The 26,799-nt window shown below is 45.6% G+C and overlaps 1 protein-coding gene and 1 long non-coding RNA gene across 3 annotated transcripts; both read left to right on the forward strand.

Annotated features, from left to right (window-relative positions):
- Nucleotides 1–11,421: 11,421 nt before the first annotated feature.
- LOC136011104 (uncharacterized) lies at nt 11,422–14,078 on the forward strand. Of its 2 annotated transcripts, none has more exons than XR_010611206.1 (3): nt 11,422–11,459; nt 13,474–13,590; nt 13,985–14,078. It is a non-coding gene; the product is annotated as an uncharacterized LOC136011104 (long non-coding RNA). The 2 variants fall into 2 exon arrangements; XR_010611207.1 differs by lacking the exon at nt 11,422–11,459 and adding an exon at nt 13,252–13,332.
- A 159-nt stretch (nt 14,079–14,237) lies between these two features.
- CHRNA1 (cholinergic receptor nicotinic alpha 1 subunit) lies at nt 14,238–23,347 on the forward strand. The gene is made up of 9 exons (XM_065672762.1): nt 14,238–14,277; nt 16,124–16,269; nt 16,405–16,449; nt 16,871–16,980; nt 17,200–17,395; nt 17,965–18,202; nt 19,316–19,539; nt 20,833–21,072; nt 23,014–23,347. The coding sequence occupies exons 1-9, from the start codon at nt 14,238–14,240 to the stop codon at nt 23,143–23,145; spliced, it is 1,371 nt and encodes a 456-aa protein (XP_065528834.1). The 3' UTR covers nt 23,146–23,347.
- The last annotated feature ends 3,452 nt before the right edge of the window (nt 23,348–26,799 follow it).

Genomic DNA, 26,799 nt, shown 5'->3' on the forward strand with positions numbered 1-26,799 from the left:
GCAGTTTGTTTCATTATTTACATTGGCACTTTAACCCTGAACAACCCCTGATTTAGAAGAAGTGGGTTAGAGTGTTACTGGTTCTGGCAAGACCATTCCGATCTAAATACTTTGGAGCCTGACACTTTGCTAAGCATCCACAGATGCCTCTTTAGTTTGACAGTTTCCTTCTTCACTGTCCAAGATGCCTCTCAAGAATACTTGAGAACTCTTAAACCAAAAAAGTACCATCAAGCCATCTACTACTTCATATTTTACATGCATTTTGTTATAATTACATACATGAACTGGAATCGCTGTTTACCATTACACAGTTGTACCTGCCCAGAGTAGGTGAATCTGTAGTGCAAATACATCACAGAACACTTGCTTTGTGCTTGAAGTATCCAGCTCCACTGCAAGCACTTTGGCCTGCCCTGCAAACACCACCCAGAGGAGGAGGAATAATCCCCAATCACAACCAGCTGTGCTCTCTTCCTGTCAGCCATAAGGTGCCTCCCTGTACCCCACCCCATTTCTTACATGCCTGGCCAGGAGAGGAGAAGGCAGCTCTCCTATAGCTCTCCTGGAAGTGGGGCCCGAAAGATCGCAGGAAAGAAGGGGTGAAGCCGGGGTGCATGCTGGTAAGCATGTGGGGAGCACTGCTCTAGGCTGGGGGGCTGCTAAAGAGGTACAACAGGATGAGGCTTTGAGAGAATCTAAAGTTTCTGGGGGGTTTTGTGGTGGTTTTTAATCTCCTGTGGCACTAAAAGTGACTTGCTGCTTGAGTCCTCCATTAATTAGTGCACATTATCGCTTTAGTTATCCCAATGAACTGACACAGCTGGAAAATTATGTCTCTGACCACAGCCTTGTCCCCCCGCTTCCCAGCCCAAGAGCAAAGGCCCATATGCTTCCCAGTCACATCTGCCTTGCACTCTCCACATATGTTCACTGCTGCCTTGTTCTGAGCCAATTCCTAAATGTACTGCGTTCACCCCCGCTGCCTTGACAGCATGTGATGTATTTCCTCACTCCTGTGCTGCCTAATGGCCCTGTGTATCCCAGTCCTAAGACTGTCCATCGCTCCTGCCTTCCATCCGGGGCACCTTACAGGGGCTCTGGCTGGCCCTTTGCAGTGTCCTGTCACTGCGATCAGCTGCCAGCTCATTGGCATGGCAGCACTACTGCCATCAGGTCTGTGACCAGGAGATTTCTAAATAATGCTGGCAAGATCTTGCACACACGTGTTTGACCCACTTGTTGCTCTGCAGTGTTTGCATTACTTGTTACGTGCTTGCCCCCAGTGCCTGATGCCATCACAAGCAGCTATGGCAAAAGCATCCTTTTCTCAATGCACCCAGTGGCAGCTGATATGGACCACGGCCAAGGAAGGGCATGGCTCTGCCTCAGCAGCTCTGGCTGTGGTGGTGGCATCTTGTGTCCTTCAGCAGCCCCAGTGAGCCAGAGGAGCCCACTGCTTACCTGAGCAAAAGGCATCTCTTGTTCCCCATTGCTGTGCTAGCAAACCTCAATTAGGCAGTTGAAGTCCCACTTCTAAAGTGTGTAACAGGAAGCTTGTAGTAAGCAGGGGTAATTAGGATAATTGCATTTTCTTCTTGTATGAAATACCCAGCACCTCCGCTTTGGTGCAGCAGCAGATGGGTGCTGCTGACACTGTGTGCTCGCCTTGCTTTACAGGTACCTTAAACTGCATTTAGAAGTTGGGAAGCCTAGCTTTGCCCTGGGGACAGTCAATCTCTCCAATGCATGCAGCACAAACAGGATTTGTTAGATACTACCAAGTGCCAGTCTCCTGCTGGAGATGCTTTTTTTTCCAGCAGAGTTTAACAAGCAACTGTAATCAGGGAAGCTGCTGCAGGAAAGGAGAAACCTGAAATGAGGACCCACCACTGCGAGAAGAGCAGTCAGTTTGCTGACCAACTGAAAAAAGCCAGCCATCCGAAACCAACAAACAGTAAGCAACAACCAAAAGCCCAGCTCCAGAAACGTAACAATTTCCTCAACCCCCTCCCTAATAATCCCTAATGAGCAGTTATGGCAGCTGGTAGGCACAGGAGCTTAGGGGCCAGGCAGCCAAGTCCTGGTGTAATAAGCACACTTTATTTAACCATGTCTCGTGTTCTGGTGAGATATGAAGGAAACTGAGTACCAAATGATGATAAAGCTTCAGAATATGTTTAATACCAAATAATCTCAATATTCAAATAGTTGAGGCTGACAGCATCTCCTGATCATGCTGTTGGCCCTATGCAGGACAAATCCTCACCGCAAAGTACGGGTCTCTTGAGTTCAAATTACGGACTGGTTTGTGTTGATAGGGACCTTCGGATCATCTAATTCCACACCCCGTGCCATGGGGAGGGACACCTTCCACTAGACCAGGTTGCTCAAAGCCCCATCCATCCTGGCCTTGAACACTGCCAGGGGTGGGATATTCAGAGCTTCCTTGGACAACCTGCCCAAATAGACAGGTTGTGTGCTGCATTGGGGACAGGAACATGGGCTGGAGGACCCAATGAAGTACTTGCTTGGCTTTGAATTCCTGGAGCCTGTACCTGATGACTATTTTTATAGTCTCTCTAGTTGTGATTTTTCATCGAGTGTGTAGGCAAAACCTCCATTTTAATATCAGGTTTGTTACCATCCTAATGAAATTCTGATCTTTCCTGAGTGATAACCATTAAAGCAGCTAGTCTGGAAATAAATGTTGTCTCCACAGTGAATTTGATACTATTTTGCTAACCAGGAAGATGGTTTGTGTGGTCATTTGAACAGTAACATGTTTTCAGTTTCATTTACTCATTTTTTTCTTAAATGCAGAAAACCAGTATTTTTAGTATTTATTAGTTAAATGACAATGCAATAAATAACCTAGGTCTCTAAGAAGTAAAGGTTATTACTAAGTTGATTTGTTCTCTGAAGGAATTGATTTCTATGATGTTATCTCTAGTTCAGGAGTTGACCCTACTGTCTTTAGTGCAGCAGGGTATATGTCTACAGCACAACATAGGGCTGGACAGAGACACTGGAGCCACCTCACTGACAGCATCTTAAAAGAGGCAGTTGGCCACAGTCAAAAAGATGGGAAAGGAGGGATTAAGCTGGGAAAAAATTCTTCCTTGGACACCCAAGGAAGAAATGAGGGGCACTGGTGAGAAGTAAGAGTAGCTCTTAGCAGCCAGGGAACTTGCAAAGAGCATGAGGGAAAGTAGGTCTTCAACAAGGAAAAAGGAAGGCAAACATTAAAAATTATGGAGGCAGTGAGCAACTATTAAAAATGTATGTCAAAAAAAATTAAATATCAGAACTATTGGGGGAAAAAAGCTATTTAGGACAGTGCTTGGAGGCGTAATTAGGAGCTTTAGGATGGAAAAAGGGAAGAAATCTTGTGTCAGTTTCAGCAGTGAATTAGCCCAGCGGCATAGCACAGGGTTACTTGACCTCCTATGGGCCAGTCCTCTGCAGCTCGGTGCAAGAGGTGTCCCAGCTGTAGGCAGGCTGGGCATGGTGCCCCTTGGTGCAGCCTCCTTCCTGATGGACCCACAACACAGGGCATGCGGGACACCACTCGGGAGAGCAGCACATGCTCCCTGTGACCCTGGCCCGGGTGCAGGGCTCCTTCCCTGGATGGCGGCAGGTCTGCCTCCAGCTCCCCGTCAGAGGGGCTCACTGTTGTCCCCATTTCAGGCTGCAGGGCAGAGGGAAAAACACTGCGTGCTGCTGCTGTAGGCAGGGAGCCTCTGACAAGGCTTCGGGAGAGCTCTGCAGTGAGGGAAGCAAACCGCTTTCTGAAACAAGAATGCGAACTTCTGGTTGTGCCAGATTAGCTGACAGGATGGAAAAACCTGTTATTTATGATTTTATGCAGTACCGAACTTCTCCTGCCCTTCCCCCTCCAATGGCAAAAGAAGAAGTAAAGGCATCTAAAAAACATATACATGCTCTGTTCCTGACCTAATTTTTGCATGCTGATGAGCATTCTGTGATGTTTTTATTATAGCTATAATTATATTGCAATAAGGGGGGGGGAAAAAACATTTAGTGAACCTAACAATCATGGATTTCTTTTTTAGTCATGCAAAATTACTGCTTAGCAACTGCACATCAGCCCTAGGAAGCTTATGTAATGCAAGAGAAGGAGGGTTAGGAAACACATTGTGGATTAAAGCAACTGCTGAGCAAACCATGTAAGGCAAGAGTGGCTTCTGCTTCGGTCACATGCTAGTGGGAGTGTGAGTAAACGGCAGAGGATGTGTGACTGAGAGCAGGGCATGAGAAGATGGGTGCAGGGCTTGTTCTGTACCTCCAGCAAACCCCCCAGGGTCCCCCCTCTGCAGCACTGGGCTGGTGGGTGCTGTGAGCTCTGCCTCCAACAGAATCCGAGGACCCTGGCCTGATGCGCCGAGAGGAAGAAGCCTTGCATATGCAGCAAGTGATTCAACTCCTCTTTAGTTCTTCAGCATGCTCTTCCTCTGCTCTGGTCATGGGCATTTCAGGTTATCCTGCTCTCCAGAGACCTTGCATAGACTCATCATTTCTTCATGCAAGCCTGATTCGCCCTCTATGTGATCTGGGCCACACCACTGATACTCTTCGTGGTGTCACCTTCTATATCTCAATATGGACAGCCCGATTTGTGAGATTCTCTAATGTCTGTTGATGGTTTCATGGTCAGAATACCATTTTTTTTTCTTATTGGATCTCTCCCAAGAGTGATGTCAGTGAGCTGCTCAAGGAATTTGTCTAAGAGCTTTTAGTTAGGTACCCTTTCCTATTTCTCATGTAAGGATTTTGTCTCAAGGACATACATAGCTCCTTGTACTACTCAGGTCTTTATCGCTACTCTGCCTTGGTGGATTGGAGCAAATGATTCTTAAGCCTTTGGGAGTCTTTGATTGATGTATTTCCTGAGGCAATTAGGCATTGTTTTGAAAAATGCATTTGGCAGCCAACCAGGATTCATTTTCAAGCACTGTGTTGCCTGTAATTTTTGTTTCTTGCTATCAAGCCGAGATTTCAAATGCTAGGCTTTTTGTTTGCCTCTTTTTTTTTCTTTTCCTGCCTTATTACTGTGTCAGTAATGCAAATAGGATTGTCCAAACTATTAAAATTACTCATTTTATAGATTACTATTCATAAAGTGGTGTATTCCAAAGCTTACTTGAAGGATCGCTCACTAAACCCAGCAAAAATTAGCACAGCACAATGCTGTTGCTCACTGCGCATCTCCAGCACCTACTCTGTTCTTAAAAAGGGGAAGGGAAAAAAATCCTTTAATTGCCTTTTGTTCTCTTATCCCCTTTCGTGCTCTCCAGTATCATGATGCCGGACTTATGTTGGTTTTCCACGCAGTAACTCTCACATGACATCTCCCAGTACACTGCTGGAACCAGGATTGCTGCAAAGTGGGTTAGACACCACCAATATGGTGCAGTACAAGTTACCTCCCAAAAACAGAGATCCAAAGGCCAGCTGAACAGCTTTATTGAAAGTAGGCAGAGGCCGACAGTCAAATACATGTAGAGGAGTCGTAGCATCTGGCACGTACTGTTCCCTAGGTGAGTTGCAATGACAAATGCAAGTCAGTTCCTCACAGAAAACTGTGAACTTCTCCCGGAAGTAGTTCCACAGCCAACACATAATCTTGCCTTTCAGAAACAAGGATTGTTTCTAGAAGTGTCAGAACACAGTGGATACGTTGGCTCTAAATCTTGTTAAAAGAAATAACACGCGATAGTTGATGTGCAGCGGTCCAGATGCTCACCATTCTTAATAATCTCAAATGTGGTGCAACGCTGAGTCTCTACAGCTCCTTCATGCCCCCTCGCTGAAGGAAGAGTTGTGGTCTGCCCATGGCTTGCTTTGAGGTTCCCTCTCTCTAATGTAAATCAAGAATCACCTGGCTAAAGTTACAGCAAAGAAGCGACTTGGGACATCAGGGAACATTGTTCCCTGATGATGATACTGGCAGTGGGTGAGGCTGAAGAGGAGTTGGAGGTACTGCCATGGGAAGTGTGGGCTGACTTGTTCTATGGTCTCTGTCCTTGGGCTGGAAATCTCCCCCAGCATTAAGAGGAATCTGACATTCTCCTTCTCTTGCACTGGTGGGAGGAAAACCTCCGCTAATGTTCCCTTTTCCATCTGCAGCTGCAATACCAGGTTTAGCCTCGCTCCTAAGCCATCATGTCACTTAGCTAATCGTGTTAATCAAGGTGCACCTACCCCCAAGTCTCCTTCTGTTACTTTAAGAGTGAGCTTGACCTAGCTTAATGCCCCCTCCTAATGCTTCCTTGGGCTCCAATCAAAGACTCCTTTCAGTATCACAAATGAAGAGGCAAATATGCTTTGGAAAGCAAGAGTAACAAACTGAATGCTTTGCTTCACCCAACAGATGCCAGCTGAGAGCTTCCCCAGTGACTGTTGCTGCTGGTAGGTAGTGGCCAGCAGCACTGTGGGGGTACCAGCACTGTTCATTACTTGTCACCCTTACTGGTCTGAAAGAGGCCAGCATGGTGTCTGTGAGACATCCCACCCTATGGCTGCCCACTTCTTTTAGCAATGTTAATTGTGTAATGTAGTTAAGCTGTCTGATGGTGGCTGTTTGAAATGTACATGGCAGTTGTATCCTCTGCATTATAAAAACATTTAAATGGCCCAAACCTCCCTCTTTGGTTCTTAGTCTGCCTATAAGTACTTGGAGATACTAAGAAGAACCTAGGACTGCAAATGTTATCTTCTCTCAGCCGATCTCTGCTGGATGGCACCAGTGGTCTGTGTACCAAAAAGTGACACACTGATTTTTACTTTTTTCCTTATTTACTGTCATGTGAGTACGTCAGGAGCAGAGAAATGAGATTCTTGCTGCTGTCATAACCTTCCTGGAGAGCCAGCAGTCAGTGCACAGCATCCCTCCCAATACCCATCCCAGTACATCACCAGTGTCCTGCAAGTGCAGGGGGCACAGAACAAGAAGAAAGATACTGTAATGTTTTCAGAATTGATAATCTGAAGTGGCCAGGAAAACTGATTAAGCAAAGTGGTCACATGCAGTGTTCTCTTGTTTCTTAGCAAAGGTGGTATGGATTGGTTGGGTGCTGAACAGAATGACACATATCATCTGGACACAAAAGGCTGCGGGTGCCACAAAGCCACTTGTCATGTCGCACTTCAGTGCGCTGTAAGCTTTTATATGTGAGTGTACACTGTCTGCTTGAAAACAAAATGCAGACTCAAGGGCTGTGTGACAAGTCAGTGTGGATATGGCCTTTGCTGCTAGGAGGATGAATTTCACAAGTAGGCTGATCCAAAAACTTGACTTTGTATAGAGTCACAAAGCTGGAACTCTGCTCTTCGTTTCAACGCCAGTTTCTCTTTTGTGGCTGTTTACCTGTAGTGCTTCAGCTCCTGCATTGCTTGTGTAACACATTGCTCCCCTTGCTGTGCTGGGTGTTTACCAGGATATTCCCTCAACTGTCTTGAGTGTGGTGTTTTGAACTCCTGTCAAATCCCAAATATTGGCGAGCAGGGAAATGTGGAATTTGACTGCATGTGCAAATGCGTACATGCAGTACAAAGTTAGTGGGGGCTGTCAGAGAAGTGGGAATGACCTTCCACATTCTGCCCAGCATGCCGTCCCACACAAACAGACCTTCCTGCTGCTGCCAGCCCGGAACCCAGAGCTACCACGTGCTGCAAAATACACTCGGAAAGCGTCTTTTTAATACTTCAGTTATCACTTTGAAGGCGTTTGTTGAGCTGAGGGTATGTTTTTGCTGTTCTGCTTAGAAGTTATACTGATAAACTTACAAGCTTGTAAGTCCCCTATTGTCCAACACAAAAGGAACGTGGCAAAGATTTGCAACCTGCCAAGGAGGCAAAATAAAATTCATGTGACAGGTGAGAGCTCCAGACCAGGAACCAAGAAGTCAGTATTTTCCACTAATTACCAACAAAATGCTCTGTGTGCGCTGGCCAGGATCCCAGCAAAAGCAATAAAAGTGTGTGTTTTGGCATGGGGTCAGTCCCGGGTGAAGCACACCAACAAATCCAAGTGTGTCATGTGCCGGAACAGGAATTCGTCCCTGGGAGCTAATGGACAGCATGGGTTAGAGGATGGTGTTTCCTGCTTTAAAACACTCTAATGGCTCGGATAGCACAGTGAGGTAAATGTTGACTTTTTAAAGGCAACCACTGCACCCGTAGGTGAGAGGGAGGCTTTGCAGAGATCTGTTAAGTGTTCTCTTGGGTCAGTGAGGGCATAGGGAGGGGAGGCAGTGTGTGCAAAAGGACCACGTGCCCTGCCACTCGGCTTATTTGCAGAATTAAAAAGAAAGTCAACTTGTTTCTGCGTGTTTACCCACCTAATACGAGCAATGAGAGAATGTGCACCTTGCAGCCAGGCATCCCGGGGCTCTTGCAGGGTTGCAGAGGTGTTCTCAGGTTCACTAAAGTTTATCCCAGTTGCACTTACTGCAGGCGTGATGCGGGATGGTTTAGTTCACGTACCTCACAACATGGGCACTCCACAGCAAGCGGATGATGTCTGGATGGATGCTTGTGCTCTCATTCCGCAGCCAGGGTTATGTGGGCAATGTGCCGTGGGGTGGTCCATGCTCCAGGAGTTAATTGCTTTTGTATTTGGGAGTGATGATATTGCAAAAGGATTGTAGTCAATTACGTCCATATGGGCCAGCAATCAGAGAAGAGCCTGTGTCAGGTAAGAGCTAAAATATAGCGTCCATCATCTGTTTTCATTCCCCCTGTGAAATGGGTAGGAGAAGCAGCTAACCAGTGCAGCAGCTTCAAAGCATTAAAACATACTTCCCAAATTTCCAGCTCTTCTTTCCACTACCTGTGTAGTGGAGCTCCTCTTAACATGTCTTCAGGAAAACTCAGAATACTGGCCAAAATGTGCTAGACCTCAGAGGAGATGAACAAGCAGCTTGATATTGTATAAAGCTAAACTGGAACAGTCTGCACTGCAGTTATTCCAATGGAGAATCACCTACATTTAAAACCAGGCATGTGTATTTGAACACGTAAGTGTGTGCATCCAGAGATACACTTCAGGCTGAACGCTGTCTATGGTTCCACTCCTGAAAGGCAATGTATGAAATGGGGAATGAGTATGATATGATATCATATGCATGCATCGCAGGAAGTCAGGCAATGCCAGGCTCTACTTTCTGCACTGGTTACTCAACTATATACCCACAAAAGCAAATCGGCAGCAGAATACGTACCCAAAATGTAATATGGTTATACAGCGCCATCTCTAGAAGCAGACACTCCCAGGAGAGCACTCGGGTACCCAGCACTGTTTAAACATTGCCTTGGTGTCTCCACTGCCAGGATGTGGCAGAGCTGTCAGTGCCCACCTGCATCCCAGCTTTGACACCCAGGCCACCCTCCCTGCCAGACTTTTGTGCTATGTGGAGTTTTTCTGCATCTGCAGAGAGAAAACTGATGCCTGGTGGCTGCAGGCTGTGTTCAGAGCAGGTAGTCAAGGTCTGTACCCAGCTGAGTGCGTTTTCCAGCTGGTGACTTGTGTTGCTGGGGAAGGGCAGTCACCCAGCTGCATCCAAGAGTGAACGGGACTTCCCTGATCACAGAAGCAGAGTGTCTGAGGAGTCCTGATGTGCAGACAAGTCTTCAAGAGGGGTTGGATCACCAGAGCTCTTCCTTTGCTGCCCTCACCATCCTAGCACAGCTCACATGAGCTGCTGTGCTGAAAAAGAGGTCTGCAGGAGCAGGGCAGAGCAAACTTCACATCTAAAGGACTTGTCCTCTTTTGTTGTCTTGTTTAGCTCTCCAGCATGACTTACCTAGGTCCCAGAGGGTAAGCCTCAGTACTCAGGAGCCCTAAAAGCAACTCTCTTAGGGATGATCGGTGGAGTTGAGTTTACACTTTACACAGCTTTACGCTAGAGCTTTACGCAGCTCTAGGACTGGTTTCCCGGAATTTCCATGATGGAAAGGCAGTGTGACACTGCAGCCTTCTTACTGATTCCTCTGGCACTGGTCAGCTTGTGCCTGTCATCTCACCCGATGGTGTTTACATTTACTGCTGGTTTCTATTCTCACTGCTGCGCCTGCCTCGGTCAAGCTTGGGTACATGAGTCTCGGTTGCCAATGTCATTTTTGTGTGAGCAGTGTGACCATGAGGGTGATGCCTGCTCAAAGGGGAGCAGTGTTTCTCCTCACCTGCAGTATGTTAATACTTGTGCCACTCATCTAAGTGTGTATTTTGTGATTGCCGTTTCTCTCTTTGACTGTGGACTTTTTCCTTGCTCTTTCTTTCCAGACTCAAGTCCTTTTCTCAGAAGCATTCTTTGATTAGATAAATGCACACCATGTCTGTGCTGCAATATGTAAGCTCCGTAACTGAAGAGGTCAAGATCACCACTTTTGAGTGAGCTTTTGGTATTTTTAATTCCTTTGGCCTGTGTAATAGAAAACAAAGAAAAGAGATGCTGAAAACGAGTTTTCTACAGACACCTGTTAGGATAAAATGCATTTGATGACAGCTGAGGTGCATTTCAGTATGGAAAACTGCAACTTAATTTCTTGACTTGTGGAATTCAATCCTATCTGTCAATATATGCTTGTGTGTGCATTAATACTTGACGTGTTCTTATGGGCACTGGAACAAACAGGGGGAGCACACTCCATTAGCATCTCAAGACCGTCGTTAATTCCTTGAATGCATTTCTTGAAAGCATTTACTCCCCTGTTTTGCCCTTGCTAGCGATTGTTTGCAGTCGTTCTCCCCGAAATGCCCGTCCTGTGCCTACCGCATCTTTTTTGGCCATCTGTTGCCATCTGGTGGCAACAGTGCTGAGCGGCCAGGCTCATGGGAGATGGCTTCCAGCGGCAAACGTGTGCCATACTGTCTATAACTGGGGGCAATCTGGTAACAAACACATGGCAAATTCACAAATTACTTCTCTAACCATCTGTCTTCTCTTACCCAGTGCTGCCATAATCTACTGTCACCAACAGTGCCGCTTTTCTGATACCAAAATGCATTAAGAAAAATGCATGCGCAGCATTTGGAAGATAAAAAAACCCTAAATGAGCACTGTTCATTTCTCAGCTTTTGTGCCCTTAATGTACCTGATGCAGAATCTATGTTTTCTCTAATATTTTTGTTATCTTCACTTCTGCTTCCCCATGTAGGTCCTGCAGCCATGGGAGCCTCCTGCATCTGCTCTTTCTAGTTGGGCCTTACACTTACGCATGCAATTCTGTGGCAGAGATTCTGGTGAAAATCTTGCACTCCTCGCTGTGGCAAAAGCATTTGTAACGTGGCTCTATGGTACCTATGATGTGTCAAAGAGACCTGCAGTAGTACTTGTTCACGGCTGGCTTCCTTCAGGCTGGAGCAAGCAGAAGCCCTGGCAGCACTTGTTCCTGGGACACGAGTGGAAGAAGCGATTCCCAAAATGCAGCAAGCGGTGAGTTCTGCTTCTTTCCAGACAGTATGAATGAGACTGACCTGCCATTAGCACGGTGGGTAGTGAGTTTGTCTGAGGTCGGGGGGGGCTCATAAACCAAGCCAGAAAGCTTGTTGTTGAGGTGGATGTGAAAAGCGGTTTTGTGGGTGGGAATAAAATATTCATCAAGAAAAATCTCTGAACACTCTGAAGGAAAAAAACACCCTTCGCAATGGATCAAATTCAGGCCCTCGGTACAGCTCATCCCCTCCCCTTGCCTTTTCACCTCGGTCATGACAGGTCACACTCCCCTGTTAACAGCAGGCAGCATTCACTTCTCTGTCTGTATTTAACCACAGGAGCTTGGGTTGCCTCAGTTTTTGGGGGAGGAAACAGTCCTGTTTCTCTGCCAGTGAATGTTCCTTGCAGCCAGGCTGTCGTTCCCCAAAGGCCTTCTCCAAATACCTGCTCCTGCCTCTTCGAGCATGAGCTCTGACTCCCAGCCAGTAAGTGGTAGCTGGCTCCAAGGTTGGAAGGCTGCGCTTAGCTCAGCTGCAGGAGCAATAACCCATTGCTAAGGCTGCAGACTTTCTGAGGCTTCTACATTTTCTGGGTCCTGATGATTCCTAGCAGATAGACCTTTTTGGGGGGGGGGGGGAGGCAGAAACTTACGTTACCCAAGAGCTATAATTTGCCAAAGAGTGTGGGAATACTCTCCTTCATCTGTTTCAGTGCAAACCTGTCTGCCTTGGGTGGGCAGGAATCCTTTCAGAGAACACAAGAGGATCTGGAGGGGCATCGTCAGCATTCCTGCAATGCTTCCATGCAATTGTATCTCTGCCGGTCACGACAGCTGCCCAGCCTGGGGTAAAGGTTGGAAGCAGCCAGCCACTTGTTTGAAATAAGATAGCTGCAACAATGGGAGCTGTTGGCCAAGGCACAGGCCAGGAACAAGGCCAGAGTTATGTAAATGGAGAGTTTTTACTGGAGGATAGATGTAAATGCCGAGGCTGGATGCTGAGTTAATGGAGGGGGCGAGTGAGGGGGCCTGATTTAAAAATAACTAGCTAAATAATACAGGCATCCAGCATGAAACACCGAAGCAGCTGGCAGACAGCGCAGGGGGTAGCCAGAAGGAATAGAGAGTACGTCTGGCGTCACCCAGAGGCAAAACTAAGCAAGGTTTTAATGAGGAATGTTTCCTGGAAAGGAAATTCGGAGCAGCACGTAAGAATGGTCACGGCAGGTCACCTAGTGCCATGTCCAGGGAAAAGCACAAGAACAGCTTAAGCATTGGTATTTTCCAGGACACCAGCCCAAGCCTCCTGGGACTTGTGACTCTGGGACTTCTGTGACAGACTTCTTGGAGGGTTTTTTATTTAATAGCTTAAAATTGATTTATCAAACTAATTTTTCTGAACACACACACACACACACACTTCTGGCAACCAAGCACTCCCATGGCACCAAGTTCTACTGCAGCCATACTGTGCAACAGTGTCCTGGTTAACCCTGCCAACTCCTAAGTTTCCCTTGGTGCCCTCTACTTTTTCTCACTGGGACAGTGAATGAATCCAAATCTGCCTTCTCCAGACTATTTGGTATTTTACAGACCCTGGCAAAGCTCTTTCTCTGGCTTCTCCAGGCTGAAGGTTCATACTATCAGTTCCAGGTGCGGAAGCTGGTTTGTATCATGGATATCACTGTCACTTTCTTCTGGGCCTTTTCCAAGCCTCTGTTTGAAACCGGAGGACCAGAACTGCAAAGAGCACTGAGGACATGATCGATTTATGTTTGCTTCGTCTCTCCTAGAAACTGACGGACTTGCTTTTCTCATGCTGCTGAGCACTTCACACAATGGTCTACCTCAGTATTTTGTTCCTGTACGATATTGGTGAGCTCAGAGGAGGTCATTTTGTGTATATGCATGTGTGTGTGTATATATATATATAAAATGCTTCACAGTTGGTTGTTTTCTTTGCCTGAATAACTGAATGTTACTATGAAACATGTCATTTTTTCACTCCTTTTCCAGGTGGTTTATGGAATAATCAATAAAAATAACAGCAATGAGCAAGAACTCGCATGCCGTGCAGGATCTGCCATGCTATAGAAACTGATCATATTCCTACCATTGGCCTATCACAGCTCAGTAAGTCTATAGGTATCTATGGGAGGGGTTTCCTTCTTCTTCATGTTACTTGGGTTAGTTAACAGCTTTCAAGGGGGGGACTCTATTGAGTACCTTCTGAAAAGCCCCATAGGTTCAAGGAGATCGATCTCCCTTGAACATACTTCTTCACTTCCTCAGCATTTCTCGTCCATCTGTGAAGCAAAGGGAGCAGCCTCACCCCAGTGCACAGTCTGTGCGCTGGTGAGGGCACATCCGAAATAAATGGCTGTGCTCTGTTTTCCTCCACAGAAACAAAATCCCAAATCCGGGAAGTTGCTGTGGTCACAAAGGATGGGTCTGCAGCCTGGGACGCTTCTGAGTTCTCACCAAGATGTTCAGTTACTCTACAGATAGTTCTTTCTTTTCTTTATAGGCTGATATTGTCACTTGCGAAAATGACCTTTTGTAAACTCCAGGAGATACTTGCCTGCTGACACATTGTTCTCCTGTTTCCAGCCCAGTGGCACAGCAGCTCTCAGCTGTCATTCCCCAAAACAGGTGCTGTAAATCAATACCTTGGTGGCTATATTTCGCCAGCACCCTGGTGGGAGGCAGCACAGCCCTTCTCCAAAGAGACCTCAAAGGCGCTTTGTGTGTGCATCTGTCTGTGTGAGTGCAGCGAGCGGATGATGAAGGTCCATCACATACTCCTCCTCGTCTCTGCAGGTAAAGGTGTTCTAGCTATTGCTTTGAACAGGGGTCAGCTCCTTCCTGAATGCGCAGGACCATCCATCAGTATGGGTGAATGTGTGCTCTGGGAGCAGCCTGTCCTGCTGATAAGGTTTTATGAACACACCAAATTGTTTACATCGGGACTTTGGAGGGCACTGGTAACAGCTCAGATATTTGTAATTTCAGACACCAGATATTTGGAAGTGAGAATTTTTTGTGTTTAACTGTCTTGCTGCTATCTTTCTGCTATGCTCTCATGTGCTCTAGTGCTACATGTGTTCAAAAATAGGGGCAAAGCTCTAATAAGCATGGCTTGAAATGTAAAAATTCATTACAAGAAGTTTCATTAAGCTGTGGAACTACTGACAAGGAAGTAGAATTGATTTGCAGCTGTATGTGTTGGAGTGGGATAAGTCTTTTTAATCAGTCCTCTGAAAGAATGAGTAGTTTGTGATCCTAAAAACTTTTCACTAAACTCAGCATACTAAATCGCTATCAAGCCACACCAGAAGGTATACGTGTGAAAGGTTTTAGTTGGATTAATATAGTATAGCCAAGAGTTTGACTTAGATATGACACTTTAATCATAACAAAGAAGTGGAAAGATGACTCCTGGCCACCCCAGCACTGCTTCCTGGCAGGGGAAGCAAGCAGTGCTTGTCTGTGGCAGACAGCTTTTCTCGGGGGCACCCAAGTAATTTAATACCATCTCATGGCAGGACAAGGCCAAGGAGGAATCCTTGGCATGGCAGCTCAACTGTATGAAAGGAGCTGACGAAAAGTCACTTAGGAAACAAGGGGAAATCCTGGCTTAGCTTGGAGTCAGCAGCAAAGTTCTTGTTGACTTCAGTGGCCCAGGATTCAGACTGAGAGAGGGGATGGCAGGGCTTGAATATGCCAAAAATGCTTGCGGTGGGGTTCAGCTGTTCAGCTCCTTCTCACTGCCTTAAAGAAGGGGTACATACAAAAACATCCCCAAGCCTCCCTTCCATTTTATTTACTCCCCTCTAACAGTGAAGCCACTACAGTCTGAGCACATGATGTGCCTGCTTGCTCTGCAGCAGGCTATCTGGGGTTTGTCTGTGCTCCTGTGAGGTGGGGATCTGAGCCCTCACCCCTTGGGAGCACAACACACATGAAACAAAGCTGTTGCCTGCCATTTTCACTTGTGATGCTCTCACAAGGACTCTTCTCTATAGCACTGCCAAGTCACTATGAGCAGTCTGTGGGCAGAGATCTCCAAGGACAGGTTGAAACCTCCCCCAAGGACAGGGAAATACGAGACCACATTGTGAATGGTTTCCTTCTCTCTCACCACAAGTACAGCCTGAGCAATTCTAGTCAATGAGAGGAGCTCTTCCTCTGCTTTAAACTTCAGACACTAGGAGTCTGGATGGTGCTTTCACCTCAGTGTCTTCTTGTGCTTGGCCCTGTCCTTTAACGTCACTGTTACAGGCAAGTGGAATTAAAGATGAAGAAAACATTAGAAATCCCTGATTATGGGTATTCTCTGCGCTTAACAGTCCACAAGTGCTGTATATAAGCACAGCTGTGGGCTGGGAGAGATTCCTAATGCTCAGTCTGGTGTCCACAGTCATGGCTGTTTGTTTTTGTTCATCTCCTGGCTGGAAACTGTTGTTGCCTTATTCCTAAACTGACCTCCAGATTAGATACCTTACCCCTGCTGACAGTATTTGCAGTGCACGTAACGCACACCTGAAATGAGGAGTCCACCAGCTGCCTGCTGTTGATGGCATTTCCTTCATGCCCACCTTGGACTGATGATGCTGTAGCCGGTTCTCTGTCCTGTCTCACTGATGCCGCCCCTGCTGTTCTGCAGCTGGGTTGGCCCTGTGCTATGAAGATGAGACTCGCCTCGTCGAGGACTTGTTCAAGGACTACAACAAGGTGGTGCGACCAGTGGAGGACCATCGGGATGCCGTCGTTGTCACCGTTGGGCTGCAGCTCATTCAGCTTATTAGTGTGGTACAGTATGAACCGCTGGCTTATTAACCATGATAGTGCCAAATGGTGTCATTTTTCTAAGGGAACAGTTTTTCTCCTGTAATCCTGATGTTTGCTGCTACTGCTTTCTCTTCCCTTCTGTTTTTTTTTTTTAAGGATGAAGTAAATCAGATTGTGACAACCAATGTGCGCCTGAAACAGGTAACTGTAAATAGTGGCAACCATTTGATCCATTTCAAATGAACTCACAGGACACAGCGCGAAAGTAACTGTTAACTGCTGTGCTGGACAAGTGGTCAGCTAGCAGATAATGTCTTCTTTCTGGGGTCTCAAGAATAAAATGTACTAGACCCTAAAGAACCTTAAGAAAAGCCTTTTGTATTATATTTCTAACAGTACACTTCCGGTATATTTATCTTTCATATGTGTATATTAATTTATTTATAAGCTTTTTAAGCCAAAGTTTAGGTTAATGTTAAAACTTAGCTGGGGATCCCAATAGCATATGTTTATGCTTACCTGCATATCCCAAAGCAAGGGAGGTGCTTGTTTCTAGGCAGTACCCAAACTGCCCCAGAAGTGCTAGAAGAGGCTCTCAGTGGCTGAACTCCTTCCTCTTTAGCAATGGACAGATGTCAACCTCAAGTGGAATCCGGATGACTACGGCGGTGTGAAAAAAATCCGCATCCCCTCAGACGATATCTGGCGGCCAGACCTTGTGCTTTACAACAAGTAAGGGGTGCCAGCTGCCTGGGGAGGGGGGCATCGCTGCCCCATGGGCTGCTTTCCCGCAGCATCTGGGCCCTGGGTACCGTGCTTCGGACCAAGCTTCTGCAGCAGCAGGCATGATGACAACTGGGGAACCAGCTGATCTGCTGTCAGAGAGCTCCTTTCGTGACCATGTTAATTAAGCTGCCCATATTGCTGTTAATGTCCTTGTTCCTTTTGCAGTGCAGATGGTGATTTTGCCATTGTTAAATACACCAAAGTCCTCCTGGAGCACACAGGCCTGATCACCTGGACACCACCAGCTATTTTCAAAAGTTACTGTGAAATTATAGTCACGCACTTCCCATTTGACCAGCAGAACTGCAGTATGAAGTTGGGAACTTGGACGTATGATGGTACAGTGGTTGTTATTAACCCGGTAAGTAAGGAGCTTGCAATGGGGAAAAGCAGTAAAGAGCTGGATGTGTTTTTAGAGGAATCTCAGATTTACAATGAGATGTAACCTTGTTTTGACTGAAAATCAAGCAGGCACTGCCCATAAATTATAAAAGCCCCATTTGTAGATCTAGCACAAAATTTCCTTGTTTAGCTTCTGAAATTTTGCATATGCATAATTCCTGTGCCCTAACAGTCTCCTACCTGTCTATGCTTTGACATTTTGGGGAGAGAGTGGGGGGGTGCTTTTTCTCTGCTCATGACTTTGCATTTCCAAGGACTTTTTGCCTGTTCCCTCAGGTATCTCTCCAGTCTGTAAATATTTAACCAGTCTTTCTCTTCAGTCAACTACCCCTAACTGTTTCTGTAAAATATTTAGTTGAATGCTGTGCAGAGGATGATATTCCAAAGCAGAACAGCAAAGACAAGTTGTTTGCTCATGAAAATGCAGGAAGTACCTGAGTCATTGGGAGTCCTGTCACTGAGGGACTGCCAAGTTCTGATTTTGTTCAGAGCATCTAATGTTTAGAACCTATAATTTTTTGCTGTCAGGAGAGTGATCGCCCAGATCTGAGCAACTTCATGGAGAGTGGGGAGTGGGTGATGAAGGATTACCGCGGCTGGAAGCACTGGGTTTACTACGCTTGCTGCCCTGACACCCCCTACCTGGATATCACCTACCACTTCCTCATGCAGCGCCTGCCTCTCTACTTCATCGTGAATGTCATTATTCCCTGTCTGCTCTTCTCCTTTTTAACCGGGTTCGTTTTCTACCTACCCACAGATTCAGGTGTGTAAATTTATGTGTTCTACTGCCATAGAAATTGCTCTTCTAACAAGTTTCTGATAAATTCTCAGTGTTTGAAAACAGCAGACAACTCCAAGGACAGCACCTACTGAAACTGGACATTTCAGCTCAAAATAATGGCTCTAAACATTCTGCAAATGAAAGATAAGTGCTGAAAGGTGAAGCTACTGGTATAAATAAATTGGGCTGTTTCTCACAGAAATCACTGATTAACTGTCCAGTTAACTTCTGCACAACAAAGATTTAGCTAGTTGATTTTCATGGCTTGCCATAGGTAGGAGTTAGTGTGTTAGTATATCACACAGTAAGTGAGTACATAGGGGTGACTGAGGCCCTTTTACACTCTATTAGAGGAGAGAACTCACCTGTTCACACATGTTACCTCATGTACAAAGAGTATCTTGACATATTCAGTCTCATTTGTTGCCGCTGAGCAGCTCTTGCTCCCTGCAGCCATTTCCTCTGCTTCATTCATTTGACCTTGTGTCAGCTTTTCATACTGCTTAATTTAATTAAGCTCCTTTTATGAAATATTTGATGGTTGGGTTTTGGGTTTGGGTTGGTTTAGGGCTTTTTTCAGTGGAAAACTTTCTAGAAAGTTGAACTGGATAGAAAAGCAAGATGTTAATCATGTTTTGCGGTTCATTTCTGACATCCTACATACAGGAAGATCTCAAATAGAGACAGACCTCTGGTGACAGATGTGATATTTGTCTGCCTGCTTAGCTCAGTGTGAGCTTACCAAAGAGCAAAGCCAGTGAGCCCCCAGGGGGCTGTGGAACGAGCATACGTTTCATCATTCAAAAGGCACAGCCCATGAAGTGCTCCTGGCACTTTCCGTATCCATTACCCATACCTCAGCCCAGCCAGACCTGGTGATTCCCACCTTAATGCCAGAGCTGATGCTATGTTAGGCGCTCAGGTTTGCTCAATCTAGTTACTGCTTTGGATGCTGGGGGAGATGATACCAGTCACGTGTATTTGAGTCAATAGTGATCCTATCTTGTCAAATAAGTATTGTCTGTACTGAATGATAACAGCAGCAATGGTATTTTCTTTTTCTTTTTTCTTTTTTTTTTTTTTTTTCCATGTCAGGTGAGAAAATGACTCTCAGCATCTCTGTCCTGCTGTCTTTGACTGTGTTCCTTCTGGTCATAGTGGAGCTGATTCCCTCCACCTCCAGTGCAGTGCCTCTGATAGGCAAATACATGCTGTTTACAATGGTGTTTGTCATCGCTTCAATCATCATCACGGTCATCGTCATCAACACCCACCACCGCTCCCCAAGCACTCACACCATGCCGCACTGGGTCAGGAAGGTGAGCTCCATGGCTTTGCATGTTTCCTGGTTTCTACTGAGCACTCCATATTTTATTGGCAGGTTTTCTAATAAAAGTCAACAAGAATTGGGGAAGTAAATGCATCATGTTTAGTCTCTCTGGACACAAGAGCCAGTGTTTACTACATAGCTGTGCATAAAGTCAGCAAGTCTGCTAAAGTGCTCCTTTAAGTAACAAAACTTTCCACTGGGGTAGTCTTGCAGGGAACAGACGAGGCAAAACACAGGCAGATGAAGGTACAGGGAAAAGAAAATGTCCAGCTGGATTCAGATTACATTTCCTGGTCTAATTCTTCATCTGACTGCAAAGCGCTGCTGCCTGCCAGTGGCCAAGTTTGCCAGCACATGTGAGAGCAGAGCACAAAGGCCATTGGGGATATCTGTGTTCAGCAGCCAGTTTTGCACTGCAAAAGGCAGCTTAGCAAAAGCTATGATCTTCTCTGTGTTTTTTCCAGTAAATACAGTTGCTCTGTAGTCCTTGGGAAGCAAGGCGATCGTTGCACAGTAGTCTAAATGGTAACCACAAGATGTAATGACAGACATCCAATTTTTTCTACAAGTTCTTTGCCAGGGAGACAGTACCCAAGAGGAGCCATTCAGTCATTCTTGGCTTTTTTAAGCCTGCCTGGGTTCATATTAAACCAGAACGTGAACGGGAGACTTTTCTCTGTATTTGTAATTATACTTCTAAGGATATTTCTTGCATCAGATTCACTCTGCAGCACAAACAAGCCCCGCAGAAGGGAGATTTCAGAAGGCAAACACTCCATGTGCTTAAAAATACTCTGGCAGCAAGCCTGCTGCTCCAAAGGAAATTATTGTAGACCTTATGTGCATTTGTAATGGCAAAGTCAAACACAAGTAGCCAAAAGAGATCCTTTGTAGTCTGTTCTTCAAGCCAAATTCATAAGCAATATGTTCCAAATTAGACAAGATTGACAGAGCTCTGTCAGCTTGCACTAGCTGAGGCTCTGCTCCAGGGCATCGCACACCCCCCCATGGGTAGATGTTGGCTATATGGCAGGGGAAAATGGTTTCCAAAAAACACGTGGCAGAGCTGCAGGTGACTCCATCTGCCCTAGGACATAAGGCTGACAAAAGCCCCAGTGAGGCCGAGGCACGGGCTATGACATGCTCTGAGAGAGGATCTGTAGCTGATCCAGGGTGGGAAGCATCTGGGACCAGAGAGGCTTGCCTTTGTTCAGTACACAGCTGCATCTGTAACACAGCCTCACAGACCAGCAACTGTTGTCTTCTCCCTCCTTGCTTTCAGATCTTTATTGACACAATCCCAAACATCATGTTTTTCTCTACAATGAAACGACCATCCAGGGATAAGCAAGACAAAAGCATTTTTTCAGAAGATATTGATATTTCAGAAATCTCTGGGAAGCCAGGTTCTGTGCCTGTCAACTTCTACTCCCCGCTTACCAAAAATCCAGATGTGAAAAATGCCATAGAGGGAATTAAATACATTGCGGAAACGATGAAATCAGACCAAGAAGCCAGTAATGTAAGGCATTCTTTGTGCATGATTCATTTCTTGCTTTCAAACTGCTAAGTCTTTTGTTGTTGTTGTTGTTGGGGTTTGTTGTTTCTTCTTTTTTGGCAAAATATCCCCGCCTCACAAAACCACTCCAAGCCCTGGTTTGTGTCTAGCAAGGGACAGCCTTCTCCCCTTGATGCAGTTAACAGGGAGCAGCAGGGAATTTTCACAGATGGCAACTGAATCTTGGCCCCCCAAAAAAAAGGAAAAGGAAAAAAAGTGTCAGTGCTAAAGTTTTCTGACTGTGGTATGCGAAGCTGTGGAGATGGAGCGTCTGTGAGAGCAAAGCACTTTCAAGAGCTGTAAGCACGTTCCAAAAACACATTCCTCCTGTCTCCCACTCAGGCATCTTCCCCTGCAGTAAGCAAGCTCCTGTCCCTTGCGAAAGCCAGGAAGCAAGCTGAACTCTGAAAAGCTGGTCAGTTTACGTGAAAAGAGCTAAACGTAACTTACAAATTAGAATTCCAGTTTTGAGAAGGTTTTGGTTTATTCCTGGATGCTACAAGTAGTCCCTGCGAGTGAAGCACGTCATGAGCTACTCTGATTACAGACTTTTTCCACATTGTAAGCCAAAGAATAAATGCGTGTGGAGTCGCATATGGCAGTGTTCCCTAGGAAAACCTAGCTCTGCTGCTTTCTAACACGTTCAATGGGATTAACCCCCTCTTTTTTTTTCAGTTATCACAGCTCACACAGCTTTTGGATGGGTAATTCAGTCCTGCTACTTCACCTTTCTAAATGAGCATAGCCCTTTGCTGTTGAGCTGCAGGCTAGCCTGAAGATGGGGAGAGCATTCTCCAGGACAGTAATTTGGCCTGTGCTCTTGCAAAGGATGCGCCTCCTTCCCACAGACAGGATTTACACCATGGTGTTTTTTCCTGTGACCAAATTCCTGGAGCATGTGGAATGGCTCTGGCTGTAGTCTCATGTTCCCCATGACTCCTATCCCTCTCTACAGATCAAGTCTTACCCTCAGCAGGGTTGGCGTAGCTTCAGCATCTCTGGGCTTCACTTCCTCCTAGACTTACAAAGAGGGTCTTCAGGTTACTGGCAAGTGCTCCATTCGGAAGTGGAGCCCAGCTGCTTGTGTCATCTGGGCACTGCCGATATCACTTCCAGGGGGTTTCAAAAGCCAAGTTCCCCAAATAAACTGAGGGTTGTGCTTCTGAAGGCTGCCACTTCATTACTTATGAATACCTTAAAACAGTGACCTCTTATCAGTGACCTCTAAATTACAACAGCCTCTTCTACTTGTGGAGCAGCTAAGGCAAAAGTAGAGGGTACCTTAGGCCAGTACATGTCACTCTGTAAGGCAGAGTTACAGGGTGGAAATCCCAGCCCTGCTGCACTTGGCACTTCACACTCTGCTCGCTCTTACAGTGCTGGGTTCCCACCAAAAGCATCAGTGGAAAAGCAAGTGGTTCACAGTGTCCCATAGCTGGAAAAAAGACCAAGGTTGCTACAGAGAAGGTTTTCCCAGACCTTAGAGTGTATACTAGGCATGGAAAGAGCTAAATTAATGGAAATTGCTTAGATATCCCATGAGAATTAAAAAGCAATAGACAAATACAAGCCAGTTGTGCCAAGTTAAGCATTTTGCTTTCAACGTTTCAAACTCTCTGTCAAAAGCAACCATTTGCTTAAAAATTAAGCTTTTTAACATTTCTTTTTAATGAAATTGTTCACTAAATTGCTAGGGTTGCTGAACAATATAAGCTTGAAACTTGCCTTTCTAGGTTGTTTAGGCTTTCTGAACAACTGACCCGCCTTTGACAGGAAAATAAGTATTTTTTGCATAGTGCAACTTAAGGAAGAAGCTTTCTGTTGTTCAAGACAGTAGATTACAAGAATGCCCATAACAAACGTGGCTCTGCAGAGACTTTACCATCTCCTTTGTTTCTTTCCCAGGCTGCAGAAGAATGGAAGTTTGTTGCGATGGTGGTTGATCATCTTCTCCTTGTCATATTTATGCTAGTTTGTATTATAGGAACATTAGCTGTATTTGCTGGTCGCCTTATTGAATTAAATCAGCAAGGATGAACATCAACTGGAAACTATTTGCTAGCCTGGTCAGCATCTGAAAGCATCTCAACCATCAAAACCTGGCCAGCCTCCGAAAGCTTCACAGACAGGAATCTGTCCCTTCTGGGAGAGAGCAGGGATAATGAAATGTAAGGCTCCATACTTAGCAACTCTGAGCTGCTGCTCAGTGGTATTTCATTGCCAAAAAGCAGCACTCACACTACTGGTAGGCTGAATGGCTGTCAGCCAGGTTTTGATCCATTTCACCATTTATTAAAAATGTAAATGTATTAATAAGACTGTCTGACTCTGTAACCCGCAGATACAATTCCAGTGAAATCAATAGCAGCCTAATAAGCTTTAGCTGAGCTGTAAATCTGTATCCAACTTTAGCATTCAAGCTGGTTTCAATATCTGCTCTGTGGTTTTCATATTGGCAGCGTCACAGGTGACTCCTCTTGCAACACTGGATGTAGCCAGCAGACGTATCTCGAACTCCTTGATAAAGCACTGGATTTGCATGCACAAATCTGGAATGACTGTCATATGTGGCTTTACCTGTAGAAACTCCTGACGCAGCAAAGAGAGGGTAGTATTCCTTACTGTGGGAATGGTCCAGCCTCAGCCGGTTGGGTCCCATAGACATTTTTTGCTATCAAGTCCCGTGGTAAAGGGCTTGTAGAGGAGGATTTTTTTTTGCTCTGTTTTATTACTGAGCACTGCTTTGTGACCATCAGGCATCCCAGTGACTATGCTGCAGTTGCTGCCCTCTCATTTCTGCCTGCTAATGCTCATTACAAGAAGCCCCACATTCATTATGATTTAACGCTCAGGATTTTTAGCTGCCAGCAGAGATGTTCTGCAACTGCAGACTAAGGGAAAAGTTTAGGTTGGAGGAGAATGGATGGTATCCATAAGATAATCTCTGTACTCAGCCTACTTGTGTCGGGAAGGTTAGTTTCATCTCTCCATTCTGAGTGAGTGATGGCTAATGTTGGGGCAGCTTTGAATTTTGGGTTGCTCAGTAAACCAGCTTAAACAAATTCTCTCTGCTCCCTGAAAGCTGTCTCCTGCCCTGCTGAAATAGATCATAGAATCATAGGTTAGGGTTGGAAAGGACCTCAAGATCATCTACTTCCGACCCCCCTGCCATGGGCAGGGACACCTCACACTAAACCATCCTCAGCATTAAAGTCAGACACAGCATCACAAAGATCATTCCTAGGGCAGGTGTGGATCTGGGTTTTCCTTATGTATGACAAAATGACAGGACACCTCCTCTTCCGAGCAGCACAAAACATCGCCCAAACTTTGTTCAAATGTTGAGCAGCAGCTCACTCTAGTGGCTACAGCGAAGTAGTGCTGCTTTTTGCCGAGCAGCTTTGGGGTGTAGTAAATACTCAACATGAGCAGCAAGCCTGTGTGTGTTTCAATAGTACAGCCTGGAAATACTAGTGCTGCTGCCTGTTTTCCCTCAGAAATAAGTAAGGAGAGGTGGGGGAGCTCGTGGAAGTTACTCACCTTTCCCAGCTGGCTGTCCGAGCCAATAGAACTGCTTTGCTAACAGCTGTGAGCAATTTGCTGTGAGTTTAATAAAATAACGTGTGCTGTGTTAATGCTCTACAGGAATGTGTCATGCCTGCAGAGGACAGGCATTTGAAAAGCTCTACAAGGAAAATCAGGCGCTTGTGCAATACTTCCATCATTGTGTCGTGTTTGCTGGACAATGTTTTGGTGAGCTGCAGTCCTAAGCAAAGCAAACAGTTTGTGGCGGTTGGTCACTTGTAAGCCTCTGCTCAGCTCTTACTGTTTAGGTGATGGGGTTTTTTGCCTCCCTGGATGATCATTAACCCTTAAATAATTGCTGAAGATGTATGCTGGGTGAAGCCACTGCTGACAGATGGAGCGCTTGCTGCAGCTCTTTTTATCTTCAGTGTCAGCTCTCTGCGCTCAGCCCTTGAAGGGAGTCACACAGCTCCCTGGCTCAGGATGAGCTAAGCTGCAGTGTAACAGTGCCTGGGACTTAATTGGAGAGACTGTGATTGGCACTAAAATTGACAGAACAATCCTCTTAGAGCAGCATGTGATTGAATCAGCATTAAAAACAAACATCAAGTAACAAGAGTCATGGTGAATGTCTACAGTACCCTTGTTCAGCTTCCCCAGCCTCCTCAAGGCAGGTCGGGGTTTTGGCCTCCAAATTCCACCTATCTGAGTGCCTGCCTGCTTGCTTCTCCATCTCTCTTCATATAAAGCTAGCTCTCACATTGCAGTGTTCTCCTTCCACTTGCTCATACAAAGTTCTCAAATTATGTATTTGAAAATGTCAATTTGTGATCATTTGATGTGTCTCATGTGCACAGCAAACCTTCTGCCTTCCTAGTGCTCTGAGTCTTGATGAGCTATTCGCATCTCTAAAGATGTAACACCAGGCAAAAAGAAAAGCTAACAACTTCCCTTTCTCAGGTTGCAGAATCCGGGCATTGTACCCTGCCTCTCCAGACAGATGGTACTCCAGACACCAATAAGCACACTTCAGGAGACAGTTCATCTGCATCTGTTTTCCGCTTTGCTTTGAATACTCAGATTGTCTCAGTCATCTTTATTCTCTGTTTATAGTTCACTTTTGTGAATGCTTTTTTTCTGCATACCACTAACATGCCACTACCAGTATCCATCTACTGAAGGAGAGTACCTTTACCTACAGACTATTTCTTCTCATCTGCTACTGTCCTTTTAACATGTCAGCACAGCTGTATCCTGCTAAAACAGTCGCTTTGGGGGTTGTAAATGTGCTGTCTCAGTCACCGTCAAAGATAATTCTCTGTCAATGTCTAAGTACATATTGTCTAACAATTTCTCATTTACAGCACTGTCATCTCTCCCTGCAATCTTAACACTAAACTTTCCTCCATGGGTAGCACCAGCACTGCCAGGGAGATGGACATGGATAATACTTGTGTGATCTGCATGTGCATCTCCGTTGCCTTGCTGCCTTTAACAGGCAAATTTTGGCTCTGAGCTTTGACTAGCAATTCTCATGATAAGCAAAACAAGAAATGGGCTTCACACACTTATGAAATTTCTCTAATAAGTGTGAAAAATAAAGAAGTGCAAACACTGTGTGCTGAAGCAAGCAGCCATCACTTAAGTGAAGGCATAACAGGGATCTCTAGGTGAGAAGGTATTGCTTTCAGTGATAGTACCTTGAGAAATTAACGTGTCCCTCTTGTAACTGCCATCTTCTTGCAACTAAAGCTGGTTTTATTCACCTTGAGCCTGTTGATAACACCCTATTTATGTCCTTAATAGAGTAGCTCTCTGGAACGTTCTTCACCTTCATCAGCCTGATTCTCTTTTCATTTTTTATGCAATTTGGCAATTAACTTTCCCCTTGCCATTCCTTTGGCTGACCTTTAACTACTGTACCATGTATTCTTTGCTCTCAAAGATGCAGTCACCCCCAGATTTCTCTCCGCTTTGGCACTTCTGCTGTTCAGGAGACCTGACCCTTCTGAGGGGGTTATTTGAGTTTTTAAAGTCCATTACCTTGTACCAGCTCCCAGGGAGCAACTCCACCTCTGTGTGAGTCTGTAGTGAGAACAGGCTGCTGCTCTCCATCTTCACCAGGCAGACGAGCTAAACTTGATGGCCTTATTCTGTCTATGCAGA

This window comes from Lathamus discolor, chromosome 3 (assembly GCF_037157495.1).
Source record: "Lathamus discolor isolate bLatDis1 chromosome 3, bLatDis1.hap1, whole genome shotgun sequence".
Taxonomy (NCBI): domain Eukaryota; kingdom Metazoa; phylum Chordata; class Aves; order Psittaciformes; family Psittacidae; genus Lathamus; species Lathamus discolor.

Excerpts from the sequence above, each read along its gene's own strand:
- CHRNA1 (XM_065672762.1), top strand. The coding sequence starts at position 14,238 with ATGATGAAGGTCCATCACATACTCCTCCTCGTCTCTGCAG. Across the intron at positions 14,278-16,123 it reads ACTCCTCCTCGTCTCTGCAG|CTGGGTTGGCCCTGTGCTAT; the intron begins GTAAAGGTGTTC and ends GCTGTTCTGCAG. Across the intron at positions 19,540-20,832 it reads TGCCGCACTGGGTCAGGAAG|ATCTTTATTGACACAATCCC; the intron begins GTGAGCTCCATG and ends CCTTGCTTTCAG.